This window comes from Candoia aspera, chromosome 4, assembly GCF_035149785.1.
Source record: "Candoia aspera isolate rCanAsp1 chromosome 4, rCanAsp1.hap2, whole genome shotgun sequence".
NCBI lineage: Eukaryota > Metazoa > Chordata > Lepidosauria > Squamata > Boidae > Candoia > Candoia aspera.
Window position 1 is genome coordinate 49,610,399 of NC_086156.1, and position 17,446 is coordinate 49,627,844.

A 17,446-nucleotide genomic window follows, 5' to 3' on the forward strand; every position below is an offset into this window, starting at 1 on the left:
TGATTTAAAGCAAAGTCAAGGACCTGTTCATCTGCAGGATTATATGATTGTGCAACACATACCCTTAACGTCTTCTGGCTGGTTGCTAGAAATACAGCAAGTATCTATTTACCATTTTGTATCTGTATGGGGCTTTTGTTTTTATGATTGTACGAATCATAGAATTGTACTCGAAGGGAGCTACTGACACCAACAAATCCAATGCTTATGCTGTGCAGGAACTCAAAGCAACCATTCTGAACCCACTCTCACCACATGGGACAAGATTAAAGCAACTAACAGTTGGGCTCTGGGTTTCTCATTCAAGCTCACTTTCTTTCCTAAGAGAGAAGCTCCAGCACTTGGAACTGATGTAGGAAATCCCTCTTTATCGTTGAAACTGAACAAAGCATGCAAGAAATGTCCCTCCTCTGACACCTTCCTTTGGCCAATGAGAAGCAGCCAGACTTTGGAAGTTGCAAAAAAGCAGTATTTCATTCCTGCAAAAAAACAATGTATTTGTAATTGCATTCGTAGATTGTTCAATTAATTTTATGGACTTAATTCATACCATAGTTATTCAAATACGATGCCTAAAGTTTTGCTGAAGTTTACATCCTGTCCTACAAAATGTTCATATACTTTCAACAAAATAAATGATTTCACATTTTTCTCATAATGTTGTTTGCAGGGGAATATAAACACTTATATCTTCATTTTAGTGGTTTTTTTCCCACAAAACCCAGGAAAGGCTCAATCGTGAAGCCATCTCTGATACATGGAGTATATCTTTTTAATTTCAGCATGGCTTCAATGCCTAGGAATCCACAGTGCAGATACTTTTCATGCTAAAAATCTCTATCCAATCCACTGGATATTTTCTACCTTTTCAGAAACTGCTGTAAAAATAAAAACAATAGTTTTGAGAAGTAAATACTTTTGTTCATGTATCATGAAGTTGATATGCTCTCTTCTTATTTTTTATTTTTATTTTTTTGAGCGGGGGTTAGTTGTAAGACTATATGGCTTGGTCAGAATTGACATTCAGTTCTGTGATTGCATGCTAATAGTCCAATGAACAAATAATTGCCCCAAACTGTAACTGATCCTCCTTTAACGTGCTCTTTAGTGGGTCAGCTAAGGAACTATGTTACTCAGATCTATATCTACAAAAAGCATCATTAGCTTCCTATTGTATATATTTAAAAGCAAAATGTCATCCCTCTGCACAGGATTAAGGCAATTAGCAATCAGGCACTGACTTCTGACAAGCACATCAGGCTGCAGCATTGTACAGTAAATAGAAGTTTTATTTTCTCCCAGCTCTGCAAGATTAGCACTGCCAACAATCAGAGATCAACTTATAATACAAGTAGATAGCACCTATTTACAACTTACAGAAGTGTAAATTTATTTCCCACAAAATATAAGTACAAAAGCTATGAATTAATAAATGAGGTTCTGCAATCTGGATTCATTATAAGCAAAAGCTTATAGAAATGGCCCTTAATAAACAATCAATAGGAGGAAAATAGCTCCAGCAGCTTAACTTATTAAGAAATCTAGGCAGTTCCTCACTCAAAGTGTATTGCACAATTATTTCAGACAATATATAATATTTGAAACAAAACCCGCAAGAAAATAAATAGAACCATTAATTTTTTAGAGATACTTTGTAAAAGCTGTACTGAGGGAAAATACTTCGATTTCTTTAAAAAAAAACTGAAGCTAAATTGAAAATAGTGTCCAAGTTAAGCACACACCACCTGATCAACAATCTTTCTTAAAGGCAGTAAATTAACCATATTCATAGTCCCAATTCTCAATCCATCATTCCTTGCTGCGCTTCTTTCACATGAAACCTGAATAATAGTTTTTGCCTACTCCATGCTCCAAAGAGCCAATTTGGAGATATGATCAGATTTCAAAGCTGTGTAATCTGTTACAAAGTGCATATGTCGCAAATTCTTCAAGTTGACGGTCTTAACCAGGACTAGAAAAGAAATGGAGGGAAAAGGGGGGGGGGAAGAAAAGAAATGTTATAAATTGTGAGAATATACAGCATGCAAATATTTGTAAATATATAGTTAACTAACTGCAAGACAAATACACTAATAATTTAATCATCAGTGCCACAAATATGCTGGCAAATCAGTTTTTTTCAGAGTAGCAGTGGGAGTTAAGGGACACAGTAAATGAAGGGAGTAGTCACAATGACACAGTGAAAGGCAGCAGAAGTCTTGGTTTGGCAACAAACATAACATTGCAAGCTATGGAGATGTCTATTTATCACCATTGATATAAAGAGACATGCAGCATAGTAACCTATTGTTTTTCCTTTTCTTTCTTTCTTTCTTTCTTTTTTTTTGCTTTATGCCCCTTTCAAGATTTGGCAATACTACCCTGAGGTGGAATTTGAAATGCTGCATTTGCTTTAATAGCATGTCTTGGGGGGTGTTTTTGAGTGGTGATGTGGTGGTGGTGCTTTCAAGTCAGTGTTGACTCCTGTAATGGTATGTGGGAAAGACCTTGGGAGACTGGGCAAAGAGATGCTGCCTAGGGAGCGGTCGGAAGAGACAGCATAGCCCACAGCTAGATAGTGGGCAGAGTAAGAGGCTCAGGCTGTAAAGGAGATGGCGGGGATGTGTGTGTTGTACTTTCATACTTGAAAGATTCTGTCAATGTAGCTTTACAATAAAATAGAATTAACTCATCTAGTTGTGATTCCAATCTGGTTTACCCTCCGAGGCCAACAACTACTGACCGCCTGGACAAGTCCCTGCAGTTTTCGTGGCAAGATTTTGAAGTGGCTTCCCACTGCCTCCTTCCTAGGGCTGAGAGAGACTAGACCCAAGGTCACCCCGCTGGCTTTGTGCCTAAGGCAAGGCTAGAATTCATGGTCTCCCAGTTTCTAGCCTGGTGCCTTAATTGGTACACTAAACGGCTCTCTTTAATAGCTTAAAATTATTAATAATTTTAAAATAATAATAGTTTTCATGTTCCAAAATCATTCCATATATTTTTCCTATAAGCATATTTCGTTTAAGTTTTGGTATCGCTGCCCTTCTGCTTTTTAAATTGCAATTGTAAATTGCAATGGCTTCTAGCTAACCAGTACCATTTTCATTCATAAGAGCATGCTTTCTTTTAATCTTATGCTGCAGATTTGTACAATTTAAACCAATTCCACTGATATAAAGGAGTTAGGGCCTGTTAGGAAGGTTATTTTATAAAACAAAAATAGTAAGCATTAAGTATGATCACTAATGCACAGAGCAATTACTACTATTTTAGCAAAAGAGAAGGTAAACCAAAAATGGTTATACATCAGGCAACACTCACCTACGTACTAACTAAAGCACTGATTGATGATTTTTTCAGAAGGTACCACTGCGAGGTGAGGTGAACTATAAAGCCAGGAAAAGAACAGCTTATTGGGTTAATGTGTTAATCAAAGCAAGTGGGACTACAGGAAGTGTCTGATATTTATTTCTAGCTATGGCTATTGGTCAAATGCTGCTCTTAATATTAAGTACAGTATATCTATGTTCTGCAGAATATCCAGCATATTGCTGAGGTTAATTCCAGGCAATCCAAGATACTTAGATTCAAAGGCTGTTTTAAATCTGCACAAGCCTTCTAGATTAGAATACCTTACAGTAATTTTGGAGTCTACTTCATTGTGCTGTGCTCAACTAATCCTCTGTTAAGAATGCTAGTATACAAAATGAGACCATAAAACAAAACTACGGTTTTGCTTGTTTTGATTATTCCAAAATGAAATGTTGGTCCAATACCATATCCCTGCCAACTCATCTAACATTCACATGGAAAGCTAAGCAGGATTAATATCCATGGCCCACAACCGTTCAGAATAGAAAGGAAAGCACATTAAGATTATTAGTGTGTGTTAAAGCAGGAAGTAGTTCAGGCAAAGCAACCAATCAGAAACATGAACTGACAGATACTTTTTTTCCCAACAGAATTTGTATCTAATATCCCTAATATATTTCTCATGAAATATACTATCTGTCCTAACAGTCAGAAATCACACTGAGATGAGGAGTAGATCTCTAGTGTTTATTACTGCTACATAAAACAGAATCCTAACAAACTGAAGAAGCGTGGGAAAAACCCAGACAGATAAACCCCAAAAGTTAAGGCGGGTCTGATCTGTGTCTCTTTGAATGGCTGCTTAATTCCTCAGTACTACGCATGCGTTTTCCCCCTTGGATAGAAGCCCCTTCCAGCTCGCCATCAGTACTCCTGACACTATCCCACCATTCACACAGTTTTCTTTTAAAGCTGGATAGTACACCATTTAAAAATATACCAACTGTAATATTTTAAAGCCAAAGTATGGTAGTTCGGAAAGTGAATCATGTCAAAATGTATGCTGACAGGCTATCAAATCTATTTATACTGATCACTGATTAATTTTTACATAACCTGGCTACTGAGAACATAGAGAAAAAGAGTAGAAGTAGAAAAGAGGGGAAAAAAATCCTAAATTTTTGACCAACGTCATTAACTCTGAAACTAAAAATATAAACCAGAGATTGGTGCTTACATATTAATCAGTTCCACAGGATTATTATTAACATCTTGAACTGACCTTGCCTGGGCTGGGAAACTAAGTAAGGCCAGGCCTGGTTAGTATTTGGATGTGGGGAAACCAAGGCTGTAGACTAGATGGGAAGTTGCAAAACATCTCAGAAGCAACAATGGCAAATCACCTCTATACAATTATCAAGAAAACTTAATGGTTGTATCCATAAAGTTACAGGGAGCCCAACCCAAAGGAGACTTTCTCTTCTTTAAATAGAGATCAATATGTAAAGATCTGTTTTTCAATTTTGCAGTTGGCAAATACTTACACTTTTGCACAGAACAGGAAAACTATATCATTCATTTCAGTTTATTCAATCTTAAAAAAAATTAGAAGCTATGGATAAGGGATTGAAATATCAGTTGTTCATCTAGTACAAGTTAAAGAGAATAAATGTTTTAAAAATTCATTTTTCCTAATTTTACTGGATTGTCTTCACATTGTGTAAGTTTCCTCAGATTTCCTATCTAACTGTGAAGCAGGCATATCAAATAAATATATGCTGGCATAGACACCACATATTTTTACCATTATATTCACTGAAAGTACTGTATGTTAATGTGTGCTATTATTTGTGGGTCACACCTATCACAGGAACATCTTCCCAATATTGTCCAAATTGTTACTCCAAAATCTCTTATCAATTCTTACCACTGTCCGTGCATCTTCTCGTTCTAAGATCTTCTGAGTTTGATCAGGAGGGAATTTCAGCACTGTAGTTATAACCTTTGCCATTGTCTAAAACATGAACAAAGGGAATAGCATTCAAGCCCTCAATTTGGTCTATTAAATTATATATATATTATTCTTAGGAATGCTTATGGAAGCATGGTGGAAAAAAAAATAGAAGTGCACATTTGTTTCTTACCCTGTAACAGCTTGTAACATGATTTTTTGTAGGTGTGAATCAAGGGTATTAAATTCACTCAGTTTATAGTACCGGTACTTACTACTACTAAACAATTCAAATTCCACATTCCACACTGAGACCCAGTCTCTGCATGAAAAAAAAAGTGCTGGAAGTCAAGAAGAAAGACTAATCTATAGACAACACATCTTCTGTACTATTCTGGTAGATTAAAATCAATAGGAATTTAATTATGTATTGCTTTCAAGAGGATGTTCAGCCTAAGTTTATGCACATATTTGAAATATCTTCTTCCATAATCCTGGAATGTTCTCCCAATTAGTATAAGTTTTCATCTCTATTTTTGCTGAATTATGTCCAGTAATTCTGCCCTATAAATGTTCACATTTGAAACAGTATCTGTTATTTTATCTATTGTACTGAGTCAGTGTTGTCTGCCAATATAGGGCTCAAAGTAGGTTTTCTTGCAAGGTAGTATCAAGGTTAGAGATCCTAGTTTGCATAGATTGGTGTAAACATGCCTGGGATAAAACCCACTTTACAGCATACTAGTTAAAATATGTACTATCCTTACTGTCAGCAGGGAACACAGCATGTGATATAGGCACAACTAAGGCTTCTTTATCTATTAAAAGTATTGTGTGAAAGCCTCAATTAATCCAAACCATGGTGGGTGAAGGAAGGCCTACAGGTCCATTTAGTGATGAATTGTAATCTGGAATATAAGTGAAAAGATATATGAATAAATGAACAAATATAATGTTTTTGACTAATCTGTTTAATTGGGTTCTCTTTATCTAGTTTTAGGACTTGTGCAGAGAACAGATCACCTTTTTAGGTCATATTTATGCAGAAATACTGAAAATTCAAAAGGGCTCACAAACCTTTAAGCATTGCTATAAATCTGATTGAAGGTGGTCTGATGTGGAGTGGACTTGATAAATAGATGTGTGGTACTGAAAGTATAGGTTAAATTATGAATGAAATGACTAAAGTATATGACACAGTGCATGGATGTGTGTCATCTAGATTGTTCTGGGTGCATATGAAAGGTTGATAATTGTATGTTAACCTCCACCAAATAGTGGTAATTGGAGGAGGATGAGTTTTGGAAAAAAATAGGGCAACATTCTCAATTACTGTGGTCTGGAAGAAAAAAATATTCTGCTACAATATGAATGGTTGGGTGGGAACAAGATGTGAGAATACAGAAAAAGGGCCTGAACTATCTGAACACCTAAGAATGAATGAGAATAGTTACTGTTCTGCAAGTATCTCCTCAGAAAATGTTCTCTTTCAATTATGTGATTTAAGCATACGCCTTTTCACATACACACATGGAAATCAAAAGAATTGAAACATTTATTTAATTGTTTAGGATGAAAGACTGAGAGACATAGCAAAATGATTTAATTATCTAATGGAGTTATATCTAAACACGTCCACATACGAACCTTTGAAAATTAAGAACACTTACCAAGAAATAATTCATAAAAAAATATGCTGGACAATTGGTATACCAACACAAGTTAGGTAAATACAGCCTAACAGAATTTTTAAAATTTGCATTAAAAGTCTACCAAAATGCAGTTTTCTTTTACTTTGGGAGAAGGTAGCTTCCTGAAATTTTAATTTTTGGTTCTTTTAACCATGAAAAAAAAAGTGATTACAAAGTTAGTATGGCTAGTTCTAGAGACACATAAAAGTCCTCCTTACCCCCAAGTTATGCTTCTAATGGTGTTTTGGGAAAGGAAGCCCAGCATTATTTCTCTGTTCCGTATCAATCAGGAAAGGCCATGCCAGTTTTAGTCAGTGTCTAGGTGCAGAGATGGATTGAAGCCAGTCAACAGGGTATGAATTCTATTAATATGGAGCTCCTTGGCAGAGTATTCACTGGTCCAGGAAACAGGTAGTTAACCTATCCTGAATGAAAATGCATTCCCTCAAACAGATATGTACAGAAGTCCAAGGATGACGACAAGCTTCACTTTTGCTAGAGCCTGAGTAACAATTTTTCCTATCTTCAACTGGCACACCTCCTTGAAGCTGTTCTTAAATGGGGATAGTTCTCCTTTAAACACAGTAATAAAGCCATCCCTTGATTATTAGAATATGTTCTTCATGAGGCTGCCTTAAGCATGGATCAAAGTTATGACTATCATAGCAATTAAACTGTATTTTAAAGCATCTGTCTAGGGGTGTCTGCAGAGAGGCTGGGGTAAGAAATGGTAACATATGCCTGATGACATCATGCAAATACAGTGACTTGTATACTTGTTATCTCATGCAAATGCCATAGTTTATTTTGTGATATAAGTATGTAATTGCAGCATGTGTGATGATGTCACCACACAAGTCATTTTGACACCACTGTGGTTTATTGCAGATGCCACTGCATTGTATCTACTGTCACACTGTTGAAAGAACTGCAATGACTACAATTTGCTGCTGGAACAGGTTTAAGATTCTGGTATCTTAACTGCTTACTTTTATAGTTTTTATTGTGTTTTATATAGTAATTAATAAATTAAATAATGTTGGAGGTTGCTTGGAGATTTTTTTTCTTAAACAAATACATAGTTTTGCCGAAAGTTCCAAGAAACCATTGTGTAGACTATGTACTCTCCTTACTAATGCTTGTTTGAAAGAGCATTCTGCCCATCATCCTTCTTTATCCAAGTATGTTCTTCTTGGGCTCATCTTGTGATGGCATCATAACATTGCAGCCTTCCTCAGAATATTGGCATGATCATTCAAGTGCTCTAAATATAAGGGATACCTTTGTCTCACGACCCATCATATATTCGAATAGCACCTTCCTCAAGTATTCAAACTCAGTTGGTTCACCAAAAAGAGAGACATCCGAATGGCAGAGGTTCCCATCTGCATAGAAGGAAAATGGGACTTTATACTGACCTCTGTTACTACAAGCTTATTAAGAAATTACATACTTATCCTATTTGGTAATCTTTTTACAAAATATTTTGAATTCGTAGATTTTAATCCACAGAGGTTCCAGTTTACTATCTTTATCCATAATAAACATCCTCAGAATATCTTCAATCTTGGTATAAACTGCTTGTTTTACTTTCCTTATTACAGGAAGATTCTAACCTTTTATACATATATACCCTTTGCACCTAGCAAACATTTCAAGCAATCATTAGAATAGCTTACTTCCAATATCAGAGAAATGTTAAAATAAAGCATCTTTCTCAGATATAGGGCCTACAGCTGGCCTAAAAGTTTGGAGGAACATCGAACAAAATAGGGTGCAACTTATCTGTTCTTTGTAAATTAACTGCCAGCTTTTGCTATATAAAATTATGGGAGGGGGCAGACTCCCCACTCAAGCTTTCTACATCTATTCTTTGCCATGCTGAAGGAGATCATTATTGATGCTTTTTAAACAGAGATTGTTTGAAAAGTGTCTCATTTCAATTTTCTCTAATCTCTATAACTGTGGGAATTATATGTCTAAAGTGTTATCTAGTGGTTAAGGAAGTATCTTATTTCTGATACTGCTTTGATACTTTTATATAAATAGGCTCTCACTTGCGCACCAGGCATGCTCATGTTACATTCATTTTCCAAGAAAGATAAAATTGAAGTCATAATGTTAAAATTAAAGCAGAAGCAAACAATTAATACCATGACATCAGTAACACTAAAATGCATGCTCATTTCCTTTAAGTACATGAAATATAAATGGCAGAAAATATTCCCTTATGTATTTGTAATGATCCCAGTATTTTACCAAACTAGGAATACACATACATTAACTGCATATGAACCATCTATTATGAAACATCTATGAAAGTAGGTTTCTGCTCATATAGATAGCAGATGTCTATACTTATATTTACAGATCTTAGAAATCTATGAAGATGTAATAACTACTTGCAATATTTTTGCATGCATTTCTCCATAAACAAATAAAACAATATTTTACTCTAGTATCTTTTGATATATACAAATTTGGGGGATTCTATAGAAAACCTACTGCAAAATTACTGGCCAAAAGGGCAACAGGATATATGTGTTCTTATTATTGTGAAAGGTAAAAGGTCCCCTGTGCAAGCACCGAGTCATGTCTGACCCTTTGGGGGGATGCCGCTTTCACAACTTACAAATGTTAAAATGGCTTACTGCTACTGAAACAGAAAATCTATATATTAATTACCCACTACATAAACCATCTATTATTTTAACAATGAATACCCCAATCATTTTTTATCTGATTTATTGCCAGATAATTGTGCACAGAACTGCAGTCCAAATTAGGCTTACAAATATTTCCTTAAGCTTTATATTCAATTGTTCAATGACAAGTCAATTACTCACCTCTATAAGGCGTTTCAACTGTTGTGACATACACAGCCTTCTCATAATTCTTCAACTGATCTTGCAATGTGTGAATCTAAAAATAAAGTGAGTCAAAAAGCAAAATGATCATTAACCAAGATTAACTTTGGAATATGTTTTAATGATAAGTTTATGGAATGTTGGAAACATTAAAAACAACCACAGCACTATTCCTTGATGTTAAAATAATGTTCAAATCATAATATCCATGCCTTTCAAACTTGCCACCATGCCAATGTGCTAAGTTGTACTAGCAAAGATGGAAGCATTATTTCCATTATAATTGGTTGCACTTTATTTAATTAAAAGACCGGGAATTGTAATTTTGAAAATATGCTAGAATATTCTCTTTTCTTCAAAGCAGAATTCATCTTTGAAACATGAAAGTTTGTGATCTGAACTTGATTTTAATAGATTTTAATAGATTTTAGTTTTTAGTAATAGGCAGGGTGGGGAAAGAAAATTATTAGCATTATGTAGCATTTGATCAAAGTTTCAAATTATCCCTACAAAGTTGTATGCATTTTAGAGCTAAAGCTAAATATCCCTCTCTTCTCCCCAAGCTAGTTCCTTACCTGTTCTCTGAACTCCTGTTCTTTCAACTTTGAATCATTAACAAGTGTTGTCTTTTGGGCTAGCTGGGCCTGAAATGCAATACATATGCACTCTTCAGCAAAACACACACAGGAGAATTTGTACAGCAAAACTTAAATCTTGTTTTTTATCACTACTGCAAGCATCAAGGAAAATGCCTAATTGACATTATGCTACATAAAGACGAATGTATTTATGAAGTCACTCTTACCTGAAGTTCTGCTACTGTTACCTAGGGAAGATAAAAAATTTTTTAGTAAGATACCTTTTTCTGCCTAATACAACAGAAAATATTGCAAAATTATCTTGCACCCACTTTATGCTATTTCCTTCGTAGGTATCAGGTAGTTAATATTTGGTATCTTCTGCCAGAAACATAGAAAAGCAACACTAGATATACTACGGTCTCCATGGTGGATTTCAGTAATGCTGCTGGTTCTCAGGAAGGAGGGAGCACATTCCAAGGAGGACGACAAGATAAGAGGAGACACAGTCCAGAAAGCAAATGTGGGAAAATGAAGAGGTTCAGAATAGCCTGCCCTAGAGCTTTCCCAGGTTATTTCCCCTTAGGTTAAGTGGAGTAGCTTTTTCCATCTATATGGTGTAAGCAAATAAAGAACTGAAGTTTGGCTGAACTGATTCTCTGAAGTTCTTGAGCTGGGCCTGACAGTCCCACACTGTTGGGCAAGGTTGTACTGTACTTCTGAAAAAGGATTCATGTGAAATTATGAATCAGGCACATAGTGGAGACCAACACTTTGATGCCCTTTCATTGTACAGATGGCCAGTCCCACTGCATATCCAGTTCCAAATTCTATAATATAGATCAGGGTTTTTCAACCCTGTGGAACCCTAGGGTTCTGTGAGAGGTCACTAGGGGTTCCCTGGGAGATCACACTTTATTTTAAAAATTATTTAAAATTTGGGCAACTTAAAGAAATACGTTTCATTCTTTATTTTTAGTTTAAGAACATTGTTAATGCATATATACAGGCCTACACACGAAACAAATATAATAGTTTTGTAACTTCTGGCCTATATTTGAGCCTGAATGCGCAGGGGTTCCCTGAGGCCTGAAAAATATTTCAGGGTAAAAATTTCCAATTTCTTGCTAAAGTTAAAAAACATTCTGTGTCATATCTGGAAGCCAGCTTTTTTCTCTTATCTATAAAACATGTGTTTAATCCTACTGCTTAAAACTGCAAGATTTTCTTGCAATGATGTGAGTGGTCAGGATGCAAAATCTGACTTCTCTATTTTCCCAGTGATCTTAGCGTGAGGAAAAAAACCCACAATGCTATGACAAAGAAGGAGGAGCTACTGCTTCTTTTTTGTCTATTTAGCACAACTAAACTTATTTTGTAATGGATGAAGCTCTTTCATATTACTTGGAAAGACAAGAATGAAACACTGGTAACATCCAGACTGTTAAAGTTAGTTTCCATTAAATCAAATGGATTTAATATTTGAGTAACTGTTCCCATTAATTTAAAGGGAAACTAAATGCAAGTAACTTAATCTTCTTCAAACTCTAGCACAATTTGACTTCATGCATATAATAAAGACATCTAAGGATAGTTCTGTTCCTGAAATACTTGAAACAATACAAGGAAACCATTTTGCCAAAAAATAATTAAGAATACTATAACTTACACAGATTCAAAATAGCAGAAGTAAAGTTCCTGACCTGCTTTACTATCACGGCACAGGAATGACAAATAAAGAGTATAATGACTACAGCTAAATGAGGCAGTGTCAATATTGTCTGATGTATGTAAATACGCAAAGAGGTTTAGAAGTATCTCAAATAAAAAAAAGGCCTAGCCTGTTATATTTATTCTACATTTATTCTTTGTAGAACCCTGATGTTTCTGTTTAAAATGCTCATAATGTTGTCAGACCAACATACTATATAATGGGCAAACTGTGATGCATGAAGTTGCAATAAAATTAGTCCATTTTTTTAGGAAACATAAAAAACATAATACAAAATTAAGAACTCCAAAATGTGTTTACCAACTTACTTCGCCACTGTTCCAACTTTCTTCATCCGCCAATCTTTGTTTGTAGTCCTCTTGTAATCTCCCCAGCTGTTCTTCCAGTTCATTTACTTTTCTCGTCATTTCTTCTTCTCTAGCCTTCAGAATAAATATTAATAAATCCATTATGTATACTTTGTTACAAAACAGTATGATACAGTTTGGCTTCCAATCAGCTTCAATATTAAAAGTTCTATTGATTTGTTATTGTTTTAACAGAAGTATATTGTACTCTTAATTTATAAACGTTTAAATACTATTTCAAAATCTGAAAACCATTGATGAACACACTTAAAAAACCATTTACTGAACCATTTAAAAAAGAATCCATATTCTACACTAGGGCCAATCTCATTTATCATTTATTAAAATGAATACTAGTCATACTATGGTTTGAACTGCAATGTCTTTACCTTAAATCAATGAGATGTGTTCCCAAGAAAGCAACCTGAATGATCTAAGTAGAGCATATTCTGCTTTAGCATGTTTCTTTGATATGCTTTAAGATTTAGTTAGAATATTCTGCCTATAATATTTACAACTTCAGTTTTCTTTTTTCCTTCAGAGGCTTCAGTACTACAGTTACATACTGTAACAAGAGGGAAAAAAATCCCAGCATTGAGCTGTACACAGATGGCAAAGCTTCCTCCCATAAGACATAGTTTGTAATGTTCAGTTACTTCCTTGATCCTTTGGGGCTTTTCGGAGACCCTTTCCAAAAATCAAAAAGGACTTATGACTCAAAACTACAAAATCTAATTTATGTATCCACAATTTACAAATATTGTTGGGTATCACTAAAGGTAAGTGCTAGAGTGAATTAAAGTTATGAAAGAGCTATAAAAGAACTGCAGGAGTAAAAAAGAGAAATACAGACACACAGACACAGACACACGATTAGTTATCCCAATTCTGGAATGGCCTCTATACAAAGGATAAGCTTTCTAAATATGTTTTTGCATATAAAACAAAGAGAAGAATAAAACAATAACAGAAAAAAAAGCAATCCAAAAGCATGGGTATGTTATTATATTCCTAAATCTCTAACTTTACAGTTCATAAAACAGACATTATACTTTATGGTTGCTGGCTGGTTGTGACTATTTCATTTCTGTGCAGGGATTGATGTACTGTATTTTTATTCAGCTATCATACTAAACACCCTTCAGGTATGAATATCACAATCATGTAGTTTTTGTGCACCAATCTATAGTTGTCTACAAATCTCAATTAGGAGCATAACAGCTTTCCATTATATTCAGATTTTAAAAACACAAACATTATCAATACAAATATATACCTCAAGTATTTCTTCATACGTTTTCACTGTCCTTTGCAGATCATTGTCCTTTTCTAAAAAATTTTTATGCAGTTGAGCTATCTCTGCGTGGTGACTTTCTATCAATTCAGATTCAACCTCCTGGGCTTTACCTGTTTAAAAATATTCAACAGTGTTATTACGGCTAGGTCAACAGAACTAGTTTTCTAATTTAAACCATCTATCAGCAAGACATGGCCAAAAAGTAAACAGCAACTACTGTGCCTGAAGAAATTTTAAAAAGAAAACATATGAAAAAGAAAACAAGTCTATTACAAGCTGTGTTTTTTTAAAATGCCAGAACAGTTGTCTTACGACTCTTCTTTCATGCAAAAGCAGACCTAGCTTAATCGTGAAAATGTATTCTTTGGAAACAAGTCTGTGATTAAGCTGTTTGCAAGGAATTACAGTAGCTTTAATCTAAAGCTCACTCATCACCCCTGTTTTGACTTATTTTATAGCTATTTAACTACTATTAGCAATGTCCCAAACTTAGGGCTGCTTTCCCTCAATGCAGCTGCAAAGTTCCCCTTCAAAGGGGTTCCCTGCTTCTGCTTTTCTCCGAAGAATAAATGAACTTCCCTGCATGTGCAGCACATGAACAGAAACCCTACGAATCAAGGCCCAGTGTCAGGGCCAAGAATGTGGAGCTACTTGACACCTCAAGGAAAAGGTTACTAAAGTGGAGTGCCTTAACAACGTAAACTGGCACTAATCCACCTAGCCCTGCTATTTATCCAGATTTCTATTTCCTACATTGGGTTAATTTCAGACATCTTCAAGCCAAAATATAAAAACTTGTAAGCAGAAATAGTAATAAATCCTTAGAAAACTCAAGGTAGAGTTCTCTTGAATCTGAAGGAGGGAGGAGGGGGGAGATTATTTTTATTACACTTGCAAACAGAAACACATTAAAAATAAAGGAAAAACAAAATAAGATAAAATATTACAATTGGTGGTAATCAAGGACGTTGATGGAAGGGAAGTTTCCTGTCCCCTATTCTTCCTTGCATTTCTCCAAACACTTATATGACAGGCCTTCATGAACAAGGTCATACTTTGCACTTTTTCTCCTATTACTTATGGTGGACCCTCTTCCACTCGGGGAAATGTGCTGTAGGTTGTTTCCAAGGAAACCAGGAAAGGCATGCAGCTTTGTTAGAAAAAGAGTACTTTATTACAAAAGACACACACACAATAAAAATAGTGCTCACAGAAACAAGGATGGGGATTCATATTTTAAGTGTCACCTTCTCTATTTCTAAGTGTTCGTTCATCTCTATCCCATCACTACTTTAATTTCTACCATGAACTCACTTTTAGCATTAGATCTCTCTTTTCATGGTTTTGTTAACATTTTTATCTGCTTGAATACCTGGGACTTTTCTTTCTTTTTCATTGCTCTACCTCCCTTAGCTAGCCTGCTGTTTCTTTACTTCTTTACTGCTTTATTCCTGAGTTTTATTATTTAATATCTCTTTCTCACTCCTCCTCCCTCCCCAGAGTCACTTGTTTCTTTTGGTGCCTTTTTTCTGAAGTATCTGGGTTCTGGAGTTCACAGCCAAAGCCATCAACTCCTCTCTTTTTCATTTTGGAGTTTCTTGTGTCTAACCCTCCAGGACAGGCGTTGATAGTCATCTCATTTTGAAGCAATACCACTGGAACTAGATATTTTTCAGCTACCTTTCCACTCCTCCTTCCTTCTCTGGTTTCCTGATAGCTGTAACCATTTTGAACTCTGATTCAGAGGGAAGTAAGAAGTTACTGAGGATACTGTTCAAACCTTGCCCTCACAATATCTTGCTTATTCTGGTTCTTGTTTGCCGTGGAGCATCTCTGCATCTGCAGTTCACCCTCACACAGACATGTACTTCTCTCCTGCTTCTTCTCCCAGTTCCAACAAAGGTCCCAGCAGCTTTCCCTCTTCTCTGCACCAGAGACATATCTTCATCTCACTTTCCGTCTTCTGGACTTTTCCTAGTCTTTTAGGTGCTTAAATTCTTTGGGTTCTATTTCTTCTCTTTTCCTTTTCTTCCTCAGGAGTCAATACTACCAAGCCATTCTGAAACTTGCCTTTTCTCTAAAGAACAGCTAACACCACTTAATTGTCCCATGTCCCTGTTTACTATCAGCTGGACCTTCTAGAAAAATACTTGCTTATGTGCAGCTGAACATGCACTGATAGTGGAAGATGAACATAATAGCTGATGACTCTAGTGAAAGTCACACGAGGCTTCAAAAATTACATTTTTATTTGGAAAAAATAAATCAATAGTTGAGAGTTTGCAAAGAAGACAAGACTGAAGCTAGAATGCAAACTGTTTTTAGGAGGAGGGATGAATCATTCAAAATTCTAAATAATTCCTTCCTCCCAGAAAAATTCTTCTGCAATCCATCTCACACTGATCAATAGCACCTCCAACCAACATCCAAATAAACTTTTCAGAGGGTGTCTACGGGAGAAAAAGTATCTTTTAACTTTTAATGTCAAAGTAATTATACCCAGAGGTCACTGTGTTTACTTGTTAAGATTATTCACTTTCAGGCCTAATGAAGACACAGATATAGGTGGCTTTCAATACCTACTCTTTCCTATCACAATGTAAATATTAAATGGGCTGAAATAAAGTTGTGGTATATATGTCTTGGACCTAGAATACCAAATAATTACCATCAAGATAACAACTTTGCCGAAGTATTACAATTACATGCAACTATCTAATTTGCTTTCAAAGACAAATTTAATAAGCATGTTCAACTGCCACACAACATGTTATATTTTCCTTTTCTCACACTTAAAACTACAAATTGTTCTATGTCACAGATACAGCTCTATCTGAACAGATTAAAAAAAAACCTGTTGAAACCCAGACCGTTCCCCAAATCTATGGGAGTTTGCTCTATAAAATCAGTCTTTTCCAATATAGTGCTTTCTGGAAATGTTGGATAGCATCTTTCATCATCCCCATCCTGCAAGTCTAGTTGGCTGTGGGTGATGTCATTTGCAGTCCAAGACAGCTGCAGAGCATTGTGTTGAAAATGCTACCCCTAATTTTCTGACAAAAACGTATTTGATATTTGGATTTACAGGAAATGTGGGCATTTGAGATGTACAGGGTATATTGTTGTAACTCACCGATGGTTTCTTTTACAGCCATTTCTAATTCCTGGTCCTTTTGTGCCAGTTGGGTATTGAATTCCCTCATTAACTGCTTTAATGTGGAGTTGTGCTTCAATTCAATGTCTTCCTGTTCATATCTATTAAGATATAACAATACAAGAAATTAAGATTTTTTAGCTCAAACATCATCATAGTACAAAAATCTAAAAAAAAAATCATTTCTTACACACAGGGTTATAGTGGATAATAAAGTGATTAAAACATTTAATTATACTATTTTTCCATACAGTATTTATAAAAATGAGGTATGTTCCTTTAGATTTTTACTGCAATGAAAATTTAGGAGAACATACCGTTAATGTAAAACATATTATGTTCATGTATTTATATGTATGTAGCTCAAACAAGGGACAAACCCAAACATATTTATCTAGGAACAAGCTCCACTAAACAGAACTTGTGAGTAAATATATTTAGGACTGAACTATATACTGAAACCCAGGAACTCTATATTTAGCATCCATCTTAAATGAATAATTGTTGGGAACACAAT

At 35.3% G+C, this 17,446-nt stretch overlaps 1 protein-coding gene across 5 annotated transcripts in view; it reads right to left on the reverse strand.

Moving 5' to 3' along the window:
• Positions 1-1,268: 1,268 nt before the first annotated feature.
• The window catches only part of GOLGA4 (golgin A4), a 60,135-nt gene continuing 43,957 nt past the window's right edge, over positions 1,269-17,446 (reverse strand). For 4 of the 5 annotated variants that reach the window (XM_063304079.1, XM_063304074.1, XM_063304078.1 and 1 more), the window contains 10 exons: positions 16,909-17,030; positions 13,755-13,885; positions 12,440-12,553; positions 10,627-10,647; positions 10,397-10,465; positions 9,801-9,876; positions 8,236-8,339; positions 5,240-5,326; positions 3,322-3,386; positions 1,269-1,972 (listed from right to left, as the gene is read on the reverse strand). In XM_063304079.1, coding sequence (XP_063160149.1) covers positions 3,357-3,386; positions 5,240-5,326; positions 8,236-8,339; positions 9,801-9,876; positions 10,397-10,465; positions 10,627-10,647; positions 12,440-12,553; positions 13,755-13,885; positions 16,909-17,030 — 754 coding nt within the window. In that variant the 3' untranslated portion in view covers positions 1,269-1,972; positions 3,322-3,356. The remainder of the gene's footprint in view (positions 1,973-3,321; positions 3,387-5,239; positions 5,327-8,235; positions 8,340-9,800; positions 9,877-10,396; positions 10,466-10,626; positions 10,648-12,439; positions 12,554-13,754; positions 13,886-16,908; positions 17,031-17,446) is intronic. The other variant, XM_063304075.1, reaches the window with a different exon arrangement.